The sequence below is a fragment of the Catharus ustulatus genome, chromosome 4 (assembly GCF_009819885.2).
Source record: "Catharus ustulatus isolate bCatUst1 chromosome 4, bCatUst1.pri.v2, whole genome shotgun sequence".
NCBI lineage: Eukaryota > Metazoa > Chordata > Aves > Passeriformes > Turdidae > Catharus > Catharus ustulatus.
Window position 1 is genome coordinate 45,641,963 of NC_046224.1, and position 15,823 is coordinate 45,657,785.

Sequence of the window (15,823 nt, forward strand, 5' to 3'; positions counted from 1 at the left end):
AGCAACTTTTCATTCTTTGTCCATATATAAGCTGCACCTGATTATAAGCCGCACTTTGGGTTCGGACCAAAATTTTAGTCAAAATGGTGCAGTTTATAATTGTGAAATTACTGGTACTTCAATATTTAAAAGTAGATGGAGGAAGTAAAGTGAAGCTGAGGCTTACAGGTTTTTGCTCTTGGAGGAAGAATAATAAAGTTTACTCCGACTGTTCAGTCTCACAGCTATACTGATGAACTGTACAATTAAGTAATTCTCTACCTTTCTGGCAAAAAAAACTCAAAACAAGAAAAAAGCAAAACATAGCAAAATAATTAAAAAAAGAAATCCAAGCAACACCTAAAATCATTTAACCAGAAAAGCCGCCTGTGCACTGTTCAGAGCTGAGATTCTGCAGACTCCTGAGGAATCAGTCACTCAACACTGCTCACTGCTATACCTTGAAAATTCATCTGTTAAGAGCCACTGCAGAGAATAAAAGTGCTGGAGATGTCAAGACACTGAAATCTGGGGACTTAACTCCTAGAGGGTGTGAGGATTCCTTCTGACCTTCCAGACAATGCTAAGGTGACAAAAAGAATTCCTGCACCAGTTTTTCTGTGGACGTAGAAAAATGTTCCTGCAGACTGGTTCCTGTCTGCACTAGTGTGAGGCAAGATGTAGACTGTGCCTGCCCTGCAGAGACGGACACTGGACAAGCATTTCCAACAAACAACACACATTTCTCAGGCATGGCTCTCAATACTGAGACCAGGTAGGGTTGCAGGTGCCTGCACAGTGAGTCCTGTCCTGCCACCAGTTACTTCCTCCAGCAGAAGGGGGATGTTGTACACATGGCAGTGACCTGAAAGCACTGGGGTTAGCTGCTATTCATCTGAGGACGAATGATCCATTCCCCTCTGTCTATTTTACAGGCACAGTGCCTGTTTATGCAAACAAAATCTTGGAAACTGTCATCACCTTATTAGAATTACAACACTGCAAGATGCTAGAAGCAAAGCTATAGATTAAAGATTTACATCAAGTATAAAGAAGTTAGGAAAGTACCTTTTGTGCACTCTTCACTTTACAAACCACAATATATTGCATAGAAAGTTGGTGAGCAGGGATGATTAATTTTAAATGATTAGTAAAATGATCCCTTTTATGCAGGTGCACCTTACTAAGCAACCAGTCTACGAAAGCCTTTCTCATTAAAGATTTAAAGATAAGCTCATTTATACAGACAAAGTACTGTCTAGTGTGGCTGCTTGCTCTATGAGATGCTGAACAATAACACTGTGACATAAAGATCAATATTACAGATGACAATTATTTTCCACAGGGCAGCAAAAAATAACATTGTCACATCCAAAAGTGTATCTGAACTGGTTCAAAACATGAGCAAGATAACAAAATTTAATTTTATATTTTGTAAATATCCTTCAGAGTGCACCAGTAAATAGTATGGGAGGTTAACTGGCTGCTCTTATCCATTGAGATCAATGCAGTTTTACACTAATGAAGAGAGAAGAAATGTCAAGCAACTGTCTTATGGATACTCAGATTTCAAGTTTGGGTAAATATATAATTGAAGAAATCTCGAATAGTCCCTGATTTTCTTTATGTACAGTCAATTTCCCTCAGAAAACCCCTAAACTACTTACTGCCCAAGGCTGGAAGGGTATGGCAGGTATCCAAGGTTTGCAGTTTTGTCTAATAAATTGGTATATTTAAAAAACACCCCACAATTATTCTGTAACTTTCTAAACAAAACATTTAAGTTTTTCTGTAAGGAAAGTACTTTTTATTTTTCACTTCAGTTAAATTAATTTTCATTACAAATTTGAAAAGCTAAGAAAAATATTACATTACAGCTACATTCAACCCTTGACCTGTGATCTTTTTTCACACTAGTTGAAAAATCAGTTTTTGAGAGCTATTCAAAGTATAATTTCAAAATATTTTTTAAACTGTTATGTAATAGGAAGTACATATTTAGCTGAACTTTTCCAATACTTACATACATGGGTTATAAAGAAAAAATTATTACTGGGTTTACAGCACGTACAGGATGATAATTTGATTGAGAAATTACAAAAAATAATTTGCATTGGTTTCTTCCTCTTCTCATCTCACCTGAAACATATCAAATCCTCCTCTTGGGAGTTTCCAAGAAAAATAGACTGCATTTTCTTCTTGTCCAAACACTTGTAAATCTGATGGTGGATCAGGATCTAAGGATGTAAAATTTAGATTTAAAATAACTGATATTTATTTTAATGAAAATGACATCTGCAGAAGACATAGCTTTAATTCATTACTTTATAGTTTAATCGGGAAAGAGATTTCATTTTGTACTTAAAAACAACTTCAAATGAATAAAAATCACCTCTAATATTAGAAACAAAATCAGAAATAAAGTCAACCTTTGTCAATTTTTAATGGAAAATTTTTTTAATGAAAAATTTTTATCATCCTAACACTGCTGCTGATTCATTAGTGGCAAAACCCCACTTAATGCAGAGGAAACTTTGCATTTAAAAAGCTTTTATCTACTTAGTCACTTTCAAGATGTTTAGGTTGAAAAGAAAACCTTAAAATCATCCATTCAGTCATTGTTAAGATGCAAGGATTTGATAAAGAATAGCTTTTCTTAGAAAACACCTTAAAATACACAAACCTTAATTATCTGAAACAATGAAAAGTCATTAATAAATTGAACCTACAGGTGCTGATCTTGAGGACAGTAGGGCGACTTCTTTTTAATCCATTGGTTGTCACAATATCAATTAAAAAATCAGTGCCTGGCAGAAGGTGCAGAAATTTGTGGGTTCTACAAAGATTGAAAGAAGAGATTATGTCCTTTGGGATTCTAAAAAATAATGTATGTTCATAGGTTAATTCTTTATAGTTTTATGGATATTATTTATACATGATGTGCATATACATGTTTATATCTTCTGAGTCAAAAAATATTTCAGTACTATAAAATATTAAATGGAGTGCATTATACCATAGTTCACAGCAAGCTCCAGTACTAGAAAATTCTGAAGTATTGAAATAAATCTTCAGAGTGGCACACAGGTTCTACTGGTGCTTACCCCAACACAGTACTTTGTTTGCTCTTCTTTGCATAAAGAGACAACATAGAGTTGTGATTTGATTAAAAAATGCAGTTCTTAAAATGCATGGGCATAGTAATGCATATCAACTAAACCATCAAATACATGTAACATATAAATAACAGCACAGGGTACTTATTTTAAATATCATGGGAAACAGCTGCTTTGAGTTCATGTCAGTTATGTCTAGAATGTAATCATCATACCTCACATCAGATGGTAACGTTTTCTTCTCATTGAAGACCTTACTGTTTATTGAAAGAACATATCCATCAAACATACTTTGGGCTGGTGGCCAGGTAACAGTTATTGATTCAGAGCCTCTGCTAGAGTTCAGATATTTGACTGCGCTTGGTACTGTGTGACAATAAAACAAAATGCATTGATTCAAAAATAAACTATAAACTCATTTCTCTATGACAGGCCTCTCATCATCAGAATGCAATAAAATCTCCACATAAATGATGTCATGCGCTTCCTTATCTCAAGGACATACAGACTACTACCACTGCAGAAATACATACAATGACTTTTGTTACCCAGGAAATCCAGAGCCAAGCTGTTTATTGCTCTGCAATGCTGCTTAGCACAGTTCTGACATCACTGATGTGGAGTTCCTCAAAAAAGGAAAATTTCTCAAGCAAAGAAATATAAGAGGTAAAAGAGTATAAAAGGTAAAATATAGTGCAGACACCTAAGTCCCGACTAGCACAGTATCTTTTATTCAGCAGTGGCCAAAAGGACATGTCTGCAGAAAAAGCAAGAACTGCATAGAGGGATAATTCCTTTCAGAAGTCCCCGAGACTAGACTGCAGTTTGCAGCCCAAGGATTTCATCAACCAAAGGCGATGTCTATGTAGTAAATCTCGGCAGATGATCCTTTTAAGAAGATCTTTGGTCTCTACTTTAACCTATGATAACAATCATCAGACAAAATACCTTGTGGCAAGAAGTTCTGCAATTTATCTACAAATTTATTATAATAAACAGCCATCTGCTTTTGCTTCTTTTCTACTTTCTGTTTTCTAATTTCAAGTCCTTAGTTCTTGAAAAGGAAGTGTCAGAGAACCATGATTTACTTGCTCCATTATTACCTCTCAATGATTTGTTCTCTCACAAATGATTTCACAGTGTTTCTGTATCAGTTTTAACTCAGTGATTCCTGAAGTGCAAGACAATATCTGTGATCACATATGCTGTACCTTTTCAATCACATCTACTATGCTTGATTTTTTCACATTAGTGACCTTTTAGAGGAAACTATAACATGCCAGATCTAATAGCCTGAGAGGCTGTGTCAACCAGCTAGAAGCACTAGAATAGAGGAGAACTACACTACAAATGTCCTAACCCAAAGTAAAACTAAATGTAGTAAAGCCCAAATTTACTTGTGACAAAGGGGAAGCCAATGAGAAAACATGATAAAACTAATTTAGTTTTGGACATTTAACTGTGTTCAAAGTCATAGCTGAAAAGAAAAATTAAAGCATTAAAGAGAAGTATAAGAAAAAAAAATGTTTTCTCTAATACTGGTAGCCAGACACTATGCAAGTATCAGCTACTGTAGAGCTGCTTGAATCAACATGAAGTTAACATTGGTACCTACTGAGACTCTTAATGGTCCCTTGCAGTCAAAGACTAACAAAGATAATGATGAAAGAGAACAAGGAGAAAATTACAAATATGGCTGAATTACTCTTCTTTTTTTGAGACAAAAATAAAATTTAGGAAGAAAGCAAGAGATATGGATGGAGTAAAACAAGCACTGAATTTGGCAATATTGTGCTCTTACCTGTCTCTATTTCTTTTGTCACAAAAATACTGTCTCTGAAACCTTCCTTCTCTGTTCGAATTGCAAAAGTGTACAGCTTACCAGGACTAAGGTTGAAAAATGTTGCTGTTTCTTGCTTGACCTTCTGGACCTAGAAAACCAAATACAGCTTTCACAGAACTGCTTACAAAATTCATTTATCGTAAATAAACTACACATCCAACTATTTTAATGGGAAATAAACTTTTCATTCAGCCTCTGACTACTTAATGGAAAACTGAACAATAGCTACAGTGTATATCCACAGGTGGTGCTCCCCACAGATACCTTGAAAGCACTTGCACAATTGGTACAGGTAACCTCGTACTGCTCGAAATCCCCATCAGCGCGGTCCCAAGAGACCTGTATTGAAGTGTCAGTGATGTCACCCTCTCGGACATTCTTGGGAGCCGCCAGACCTACAGGTGGACATAAAACACCTCTCTGTTCAATCCCAGGCATTGTTCCACCTAATGCTTTTCATATAGCAAAACTGATTGTGTTTTGAGTCTTAAAATTGCATGAGGTTGAAATTACATTTTTCCCTGAGGACAGAGTTGGCACTCCTAGGTGGGGAAGTTCTCCAGGATGAAGTTAATCCCCTCAATAGCACCACCACAGTGGTCAGAATGCACCTAAATTTCGTCAAAACTGTGTAGATCACTCTAGACAAATACACTTTATCCTTTACTGGTATAGTCTTGTTAGGTACAATTCAGATCACATTACAGGAGAACTTCCACTCTTCTCTACATTTCTTTCATCCCCATCACAGCCATTTCTGTCAGGAATTTACCAAAATTTACACTTCTTCTGAGGAAAAACTACATACACGTGAGGTGTCAAGATTTTTATTTCTTCCAAAATTTTGAGGCCCCAGAAGAGTCAGAACAAGACTATGTTTTGTAAGGTAGTTTTCTACTAAATTTAGGAAATGCTGCCAGAAGATTGATTAAGTCCCAAGTTTTTATTAAAATGATATTTTAAGAAATATCAGCTTTCAAGGCTTGCTTTATTAGGGAACAATTTTTTCTGTCTTGCTCTCATTCTCCTTTCTTGTTTTAGATCCTCTGTTAACTTTTCTTACATTTCTATTCTGAAAGAAACAGAGCAGAAAGAGTATTTCAAAGTAAAATGATAAAACAGGAAAAGAAAAATGCATGGAAATAGAAATGTAATAAAAAATAGAAAAGTGAAAACAGAATTTCAGCAGATATTTTTAAACATTTTTAAAGTTTCTATTAAAATTCTGTTTTAAAACACCATGCTAGAAGGTGTCCTGTCCACCGCAATTCATTTAATGTTTTGTGAATTAATTTATGACCTTGGAAAACCTGAACACTTTTATTGCTTCCTTAAAGGTGCACCAGGAGGAATAAACTTAATAATTTCAAGGCACAGAATTAACTCCATTGATATTCATCTACTTGTTTAAAATAAGTGGTCAAAATGTGTCTTGTCTCCCACAAGGACAATAATTTAATACAGCCTAAATCCCTGAAATGCTTGCTAGACATTCTATAAACAATATTAAAAACACAATTTAGCAAATTTAGAAATTACAAGGGATTTTTATGGTCTTATTAGAAAACCAGCTACTGTTAGTCCAGCCACAAATTGTTTACATAAATATATCAAGGTGATTTTTTAATGGCATGTCTTTTCTATTTTGCTGAAATAAAAATAAAGCCTAAAAGGCTCAAAAATCAAGATTTTAAATTGTGCAATTTAATAAGAAAATACTCACATGTTTTTACACCATTTATATGGTAAAAGGAGCTCAACATTTTCCCACTTTTTGTGGAGACACAGAAATCATATTCCCTTCCTGCAGTAAGGTTTTCAATTGTTATTTTACCATCACTTTTTAAATTGAATGTTGCATTAGGTCCTTCTTTACTTGTAACATATATGCCATCAAATACTCCGATATCAGGCATGCGAACAAACAGTACCACAGCACTGCTATAGAGCACATACGGAACTGCGATTTGAACAGGCTTGGGCTCTAGAAGAAAAAAAATTGCCACATGTTAAAACAGTTGAAAATAAATTAAGTGAAAACCAAATAAGGCATCTGAAGCAACTGCCCTGAGAAATACTCTTGTTGAGTGAAATTTAACAGCTACCATAGCATGTCATTGCTCAGAAACAACAAACAACCTGAACTTCTAACTATTTATTACTGGAATTTCCTTCTCAACCACAACTGCACCAAGTTGTGGAAAACTATACAGAAATGTAGATGTGGATAGGGAGATAACCATGGAGAATGAGATGCATTTGATTGATACAACATTGACGTGTTTCGTTTTCTTCCCTTACAGTTGACTCTGACAGCTGTGAAATATCCCATCGAGAATTTTGTCGTCTGTGCAGTGAATGAGCCATTAAATCTAATCCTATATTAAAAAAATCTGGAAAATACTTAAGACTGTTACCCTCAAAAATACTGTAATCATTTAGAAAGAAATGACAATGCAGCATTTCATAAATCTATAACCTGACATTTGCAGCTTTAATTTATCACATGTATAAGTGAATCCTGCCCACTCCTTTCACATATGCAAAAAATTTATACTGCATCAAAAGTGTTCCAATGTTTTGGTTAACTAAGACCCTTCAATAAACTCTTCCCTATATATGGGAAAGATGCTTAGACAAATAAGGCAAAGGTTTTCTTTTCAGCTGTTATTACTACTAATTGTTTCCTAGCAGCTTCTCACTAATGGTAGGGCAATTCTTTCTCACAGTTCTCAGTACAACTAATGTATCTCCAAAAATCAATAATCAGTTTCAACCATCCCAATATTTTCCTATTTCAATGCAAATCAATGATTCACCCAGCTTCCTCTGCTGGGGGAATAGGACTTCCAGCTGTGGTCCTCATCACAGCTGTCACTAGTACCAAGACGTTTTCCAAGGCTGCACTGGTATTTTCAAAAATTGTTAACTTTGCTGTTAACAATTAGGATTGGATCTCTCCATATTTACATCTTGATTCTTTGCTACTCAGCAAATTAACTTGATCTACTAAATTTATTAGGTGATAGCAACCTAATAAATAGCAATAGTGAAACTGATGTATGTACTATAATCTGTAGTTTCCACCATAAATAATATCTTACTTAAAGTGCATTGAATGGTCTTCAGTTTGCTCATAGTTCCATTTTTCACGCTTGCCACTGCTATTTCATAAGCCATTCCAGGAGTTAGGTCGTCAATCTTTAATTCTTCTTTATTGCTTAATAAAAACTTTTTAGTTTCACCTATGCCTACATTAGGTGTCACTTGAATGTAGGACTCTTGACACTCTTGTGGCAGCTTCCAGTGAAGGATTATACTCTCTTCTTCAACATCCTCTGGGTGAATACAAACAGCTGTAGGTGGACTGACAGCTTGATCAAAGAAAAATATGTCACTATAAATCCATACATCAAATTTACTATCACTTTACAATAATTTTCCAATAATGTCGCTTGGTATGTTTTTTCTTCTAAAATGTCATGATTTTAAACTTACTGATTCATTTAACTATTTCTTAAAACAATTTGCAGGTAACTGCCTGTTACACGCAAATTCTGTTTTCTTGTAACTAATAAGGACTCATTTTGAAAGCATATTCCGTTCCACTGGATGTATATGAAGCAAAATGATGACATAGACTGCCCTTGAGAAATCATGGTAATGTTTTAACTTCGCTAAAATTAGAAACACAAACTATAAATCAAAATTTTTCTAGGAGAATATCACTTCTTTGGTTCATACTAACATGCTGTAAGTAGTCAAGTAAATGGATTTGTACTTTCACAATTTTGGAAGGTTCTGAAGAGTATCCCAAAAACCACAATCTGACATGGCTTTAAAAATACTTTTATGTCTTGTATTTTCAATTTAAATTTTGTCTAGTGAAATAAAACAACTAGAAAATGGATACATCACCTGTTGTGATTAATACAGGCTTCTCGTGGCAGCTCAGAGTTCCTTTCTCGGCTACATTCTGTAAATATAACTGATATTGATGATAAGGTTTTACATTTCGTATAACTATTGAAGTCTTGCTTTTTTCAACTGGTAACTGTTCCCAGATATTGGTTTCAGTATCCAATATGTTGACCAGGTAGTAATGAAAAGAAACGCTGTATGAATGCTGTGGAGGCTTCCATTTTAAATGTATTTCTGTAGATGAAACGTATGTAACCTCCAACTTCTGGGAGTGCAAGGGCCCTGTTGAATGAGATTAGGAACAGAAATATGACAATAGTTTCTCATGTCTTTTATCCGTAACCGTGGGGTGTTTTGTTGTGTCTTTTTGTTTGTTTGCTTCTTTGTTTGTTTTAAATAGAGTCTGAAAACCTAACAATGCACACTTACATACAGGCTAAATACTATTAGAGCAAATCTAACAAAGCAGCCTTGACAGTGTATCAGTGACAGTGAATATTGATAAATAGAGAATACAGGAAACAGTGGATAGATGTGGATATCTGATTATTACTGCTATTCATTGTTGTAACTTACTTGTTTCTACCTTCAGAATAGGACTTAAGCTAGTCTGTGCTCCTTCTGGGCTCCTTGCTGCTAATAAGAAACTATAACGAAGGCCTGGAGATAGTTGCCCAATTTTTGTTTGAGTTGTATTCACAGGCAAGTTCAGAATGTGTGGCTTCCACTGATCAAAATAGTACTTAAGTATAAGTGCAAAGCCTGACTTAAGCCACATGTCCATACTGCTCCACACAAATACAGCTTCGGTTGTCTTAACATCGTGCACATCAAACACAAAATTTCCTGGTACCAGAGGTACTGAAAAAGAATATCAAAAATGAAAAAAAAAAGAAAATAATTTAAAATCTTTTAATTTTATATTTGAATCTTTAAATATAAATGTAATCAGAGGAAGGTTTTTAAGAATAAATGCAAAAGATGGAAAAAAATATAGTTACATTCATATTCACAAATATATGGTAGCTGTACATAGCAGAAAAATCCTGTGAAGAAATAGTCTGGGCCAGTGGGATCTTTCTGAAGGGCATAGCAGTCAGTCTGATTTTCTGGTATCATTGACAGAGATGAGATACCATCTTTTAGATGATAAGGAGATCCATCTGTCCACAATAGCTGACCTTCCTCCTAGATTGAAAAAAATGAAATTAAAACACAGATATTTTTAGATTATATTTACAAATTATTAAGGTTTCCCTCATTGCAAGTGTATGCCTAAATATCCAAAATTTATGTACTTCATTTATACAATTCAATTATATAGATTTATTTTTAATAAAGGTTTCAATCTAAAATTCCATCCCCTCTATTACAAAAGATTACAAGACAATAATATAACATAGCATAATATCATATAAGCAGTCTGCATGCTATCCCACTCTGACTTGTTTGTGTAGCCCCATTATTTAACAGAGTCTGCAAAAAGGAATTTTTCTACCTCTGTGATATGTTACGTGACACTTACCACTCCTACTCTCACAAATAAAGTTTGGCTTGGTTTTACTATTTTCACAGTAAAAGAATTTAAAAATAATTTTGCTCAAAATATACTAAAATTCAATTTCAGGGTGCAGATTTTTTTATAATAGAAACTACTGGCTTTCTCTCAACCTTCTATACTTAGCACAAAATAAGTTTTCACTAAAACAAATCACAGAAGCCTGGGTTGCACATTTCTGGCACAGTGCCTCCATCTTTCCAAGAGCTTTCCCAATACTTTAATTTATGTCTGTAGTTCTTCCCTAGCCACACAACCACACCACATGACAATCATTTTGTAACAGCAGATGTGGCATTAAGAACTTTCGTATCCCATACACAAAAATCAGAAAATATTTTACGAGAAACACCTTGTTCCATTTATACTGGACAGACCTCACTAAGCTCAACATTCAGCATTTCAGACCTGCATCAAAACTGAGAAAGCCAACCCAAGACTTCAATATCCATACTAACAAGTGCGTAGACTGAGATGTGAAACCTGGTAATGCAGCACCACCTACAGGCAAAATAATATCCCCGGGAAAGAACACACACACACGCACAATTACAGGGTAAGTATACACTGCAGGTTTTTTTCCCCAGCTATAGCCTTCTAAATATTTTCAGTATTTCTAAACAGGAAGAAAGAATGATTCTTCATCTAATTGCTAATAACTGTATAAACAAATAAACAAGGTACTGTTTAGTAAATTTTATTCCAAAGGACTGGCTCCCCTATTTCAAAATTCTCCTGCTTCCAAATCTGTAATAACAAAGATGATAAAATATACTGACCTTTAGGTCATTAAGACCTGTCCATAACATGACTATTCGACTAATTTTCTGGAGATATGATAACACAAACCCATGTTCTTCTTCACTGCCTATGTCAAGAAGATGTGCCTCTTGTGAAGAGGTTTCACAGGTGTGTTGTGCCACCTTCCATGGCTTGCTCTCCTTACCCAGTTGGTAGCAGCTGCTCTGGAATGCCACCCACCCCTGGGAGCAGGTACCTGGAGGTGAACAAGGACAGGATTTGAAAGATACACTCTATTACTCATAGCAGTGCTTCTGATTTCTTATAATTACACAGACATTTTGAGGACAACATAATTTAATTAAATCGTTATTTCAACCATTTCAACCATTTCAAAACATTCTGTGATTATAAACCAACACTCTGTGATTACAAACCAACACTCTGAGTGTTTTAAAAAATCTGGTTGACTGGACCAAAAGCTACAACTGCAATCCAGTGAAGAAAAATATACAGAAGAGATCCACAAATCTTTGTCATATTCTAGGAAAAAAATAAATTTAAAGTTTAGTTTCCGATGATTCAATTTTTTTTAATTATAAAAATGAATTTAACAAATAATTTGCTTTTAATATCTTCTTGAGTTTAGGAAAATAATTGCTTCCTTGAATTTAATTGCATATAATTCTTTCTTTTGTGTATCTAATCTTAAAGACTCTAATTTGCATTATGAAAATAGCACAATTAAAGGAATGAGGATACACAACCAAGCCACAATATTCTCAGAATCTTGTCACCCTCACAGCACTTCTTACTAAACAGCACAGCTAAGCTTGTCACTCAACAGTAAAATCCTATCATTTTGAATGCTTCAGAAAGTGTTCCAAATCTTTAACAAACTCAGGATTTTCTTTGCCTTTTCGTTGAAACTACATAGAAAATTCAACCCATACACTCCAGTAATTACAAGGCTTGACTTCATCCTTGACTTCATCCTTGACTTCGCTTTATTTTAGACTGCAAAAATATTGTTAGAATATTTGCACATGTAAATTTGAATTCTTGCTCCTAAAATACTAAGAAGTATTAATTAGAAATAATCTTCCTATATCATTAACATTCAATTTATTTCCTCTTTCTAGAAATAACACCCAAACTACTAAATTACATAAAATGGAATAAAGGATTTTACCATTTACTCTTTACCCTTCCAGAAAATATGCAGTACCAACTTGCATTCACTGTGACTACAAGCAACTCTGATATATACCTGTTTCAGCTTGAATATCCAGTGACTGAGAGACATTTACAAATTCAGGATTTAATTGTTCAAATATAAACGTGAATGTATAAATGGTGGCAGGTGTCAGATTTCTCCATACAAAGAATCCACTCTGGCTTTTTATAATCTGAGAAGTACCATTCAGGGAAAGAGAAACTGAAAATTCTTCAACCATCATACTCCAATTAAAAGACACTGTAGTAGTTGTCACAAATGTTTTGATGTCATTTTCTGAAATTCCACCTAGTAGACAATGAAAAAATAAATACTCTGTTTGCCACAAAGAAATAATTAACTCCAAGTTTTATTTCATAACATTATTACTTTTTTTTCTTTTTGAGAAGGGATGAGGGACAAACCCAATAGAGAAGGAAATGTAGTGTCATTTAAGAAAGTCACATTTTCCTTTATTTTCATGGTATGTTAACTTATGTCTCAAGCAAACAGAGATAAAAGTGCACATTTTCAGGACTGTTTTAAATGTAAAAGTACATATTTTAGTTAACTGATGGAACATCAGACTAGAATATCAGTTAACTAATAGATGCTAAGTACAGTAACACATTAGCAGCATAACCATTTCCTGTAGCTTGCTCAATGTTCTTTCATCAGTTGATGGTTCCTGCAATGCTTCCAACTACTATGTTTTTTTCCCCAACTATGTTGTTTGAATTCAGGTACAAGTTTGTATTCCAAAGACATGCAATAGCATGATCTTGCATGTTACAAAGGTAACTCTATAAAATATTTAAATTGTCAAAGTTAAGATTAGAAAGTCCTTTCATTCTAGTAACCTGTGGGCCTTCTGGTTCCTGAATGGAATTCAGCTATAAATGATATTTTTATAAATTCAGTGGCTCAACTCATACATTCTTATACTGAAAATCTGTCCCAGTTAGTCACAATGCTAAGATCTTCAAGATACTTTAAGGAGGGACTGTTAAAAGTTGGAAGGATTTTTTTTAAAAATTATATAAGACAATGACCTTATGTTATTATGAAATTGGATTTAGCTAACTTTTTCCATGGTCCTCTTTTATAAATTTCTTCTCCTAGAATTACTGTAATGCAGTAAAAATTTAAAAATCTCCCAAACTTTAACATCAGCCTCATATTTTAGAATTGGTACACTAACCAAACACATTATATATAATTATTCCTTCAACATTTCATGGTTGAAAACATACATCAATGTAAAGTTTCTATACACATGAGTAACCTTGGGATATGAACCCTGCTTTTTAATCTTCAGTATTAGACTAATTATAAGGATACCAAAATATTTTTGTGCTACTCAACTTACTTGTTTTAAATGATTTTACGCTTAAGATTTGGCCATTTTTCAGGGATTCTATTGTAATATCATACTTCCTACTTTCCTCGAGCAGAACTGTAGTACTGACAGGTTTCTGTTCAGCTTTAGAAATATTTCTTATATTCTGCAAGATAAAAGAATTTCTGAATTTAGTGAAAGTAATAAAAATACAGTTTACAAGAGATTTATGAAGCATTTAGAGGAAGACCTTATACTGCTGCACATCAAAGTTGAGGCTGCAGTTACACTGCAAAATGTCCAATGCATTTGAAACAAAGCCTTTTAAAATTCACAGTAAGAACAAACACCTTCATATTAAAATCTTCATATTTTCTTTAAATTCCAGAACATCCTGTGCTCAAAATGAGAGCAATGCCTTCCCACTAAGATCTAGGGGCAGTGTCTGTGTGTCTCCTGGAGAAGTTAGATTCCTCCTTCAAACCACAATACCCTGAAGAATTTGCATATTCTTAACTTTGAGCACATGACTATCCATCCTTATCCAACAGGATGCTCAAGGGTCTTTTGAGTCCCACTGGCTTCAGTAGGACTCTGTAAGAGTACACATAGATGACATGAATTAAAAAATTCAATCCATTTTTTCCAAACTTTCTCTTTATTTGCTATTTTACTTTTTTTTTTTTAGAAAAAACAACGAAACAAATGCATGGTGCCATTAATTACTGCTACCTACAGCTTAAATAAATTAGAACAACTTATTGCTTAGGTTGATAAAATATACTTTTTGACTGAAAGCATCTGCTTGCTTGTATGTCAGAATATAATAGTCTGGATCCTCTCCTTTGGCCAGTTCAGTCCACTCCATCAGAACTATTCTAGCAGGCTTTTCCACTTGGTCGCAGTCTACACACTGTGCACCCTGTAACACAAACATACATGAATGCAACTTAGTATAAAATGCAGCAAACATACCTCTAACTAAAAAATTAAACTCTGTCAATTTTAATTAATTTTACCTAGAGTTTGTCAACTAGCAACAGTGTTTACATTGACCAGTATCACCAGTTCTACTGTGTGCCACAGACACCTCCTAATATTTTACAAGTTCTGCAGGTACATGTTCTAGTTTTCTTTCTCTCTCCAGAGGTGGAAAAATCATGTCAGCTGACCCAAATATGACAGAAACGTTTCATCATTTTATATTAGAAACAATGTTGGAGATTTCACTTGCAATGTTCATACTGCAACCACAGTTACAGGCAGTCAGCAGCTAGAGGTCTCAGCCCTATTCTTACATTGCACAGTAAAAACTTTAGTGATATCACTTCAAAGTTTTCCAACTACTTCAGAATAATAAACAACCACTTTCAAGAGGCAAAGAAAGAATTTATTAAAGACCTCCCTAGTAATCTAGTTTAACCATGGCAAGGCAAATTTCGTTCAGTGCTTCAGCTTCTTGCAGAAGGGAACTCATTCTAGACACAAATCTTCTGCGTTTTTGACACTACCTTTTTGACAGCTTTACCTGCTTTCAAAGGACTTTGGCTTAACACTTCAGAGAAGCAGCTTCCTTTTCTGAATTTCATTTCGAATCAGAGATTTATGGGCCGCTTTTATCTAATTTAAGATAAACCTGAATCACATCTAACATTCAAAAGAATTCGGTGCATATGATGTCCATTCCTATCACAAAACATTTATAAGATACTGCAGTTCTGCCTTTTGTGGTCCATTTTTGCTTTCTTAAAGAATTGAGATCCTAAATAAATGCCATCTTGGCAATGAACTTAAAATCTAGTTTAAAAAATTAACCAAAATAAAAATCAAATACAAACCCCTAGGACACTAAAATAAAAATTAGGAGTTTTATTATTATATTAGTTTGTGTTGTCCTGTAAAGCAATCTACCATGCACCAAGAAGGAAAAAAAAAAAACCAAAAACCAAAAAACCAACCCAAACCACATAAAAAGCAAAAAAACCTCAGTTGCTTGTTGGGTTTTTTAAGTATAACTTACCCTGGAATTCAATTTGGCTTAACATAATTTCCTTTAACTAATGAGTAACTAACATAACTATAAGTCTATCAATATCTATGCTCAGAGTTT

The 15,823-nt window shown here is 34.3% G+C and overlaps 1 protein-coding gene across 1 annotated transcript in view; it reads right to left on the bottom strand.

The window, feature by feature from the left end:
- Positions 1-15,823, bottom strand: part of PTPRQ (protein tyrosine phosphatase receptor type Q) — a 124,999-nt gene that overhangs the window by 107,702 nt on the left and 1,474 nt on the right. The window contains exons 2-15 of the mRNA XM_042779219.1: positions 14,498-14,635; positions 13,744-13,879; positions 12,429-12,683; positions 11,197-11,414; positions 9,861-10,047; positions 9,436-9,720; positions 8,857-9,141; positions 8,043-8,312; positions 6,662-6,922; positions 5,203-5,333; positions 4,897-5,026; positions 3,311-3,461; positions 2,709-2,815; positions 2,119-2,216 (exon numbers count right to left, since the gene is read on the bottom strand). Of these exons, the coding sequence (XP_042635153.1) occupies positions 2,119-2,216; positions 2,709-2,815; positions 3,311-3,461; positions 4,897-5,026; positions 5,203-5,333; positions 6,662-6,922; positions 8,043-8,312; positions 8,857-9,141; positions 9,436-9,720; positions 9,861-10,047; positions 11,197-11,414; positions 12,429-12,683; positions 13,744-13,879; positions 14,498-14,635 (2,652 nt within the window). The remainder of the gene's footprint in view (positions 1-2,118; positions 2,217-2,708; positions 2,816-3,310; positions 3,462-4,896; positions 5,027-5,202; positions 5,334-6,661; positions 6,923-8,042; positions 8,313-8,856; positions 9,142-9,435; positions 9,721-9,860; positions 10,048-11,196; positions 11,415-12,428; positions 12,684-13,743; positions 13,880-14,497; positions 14,636-15,823) is intronic.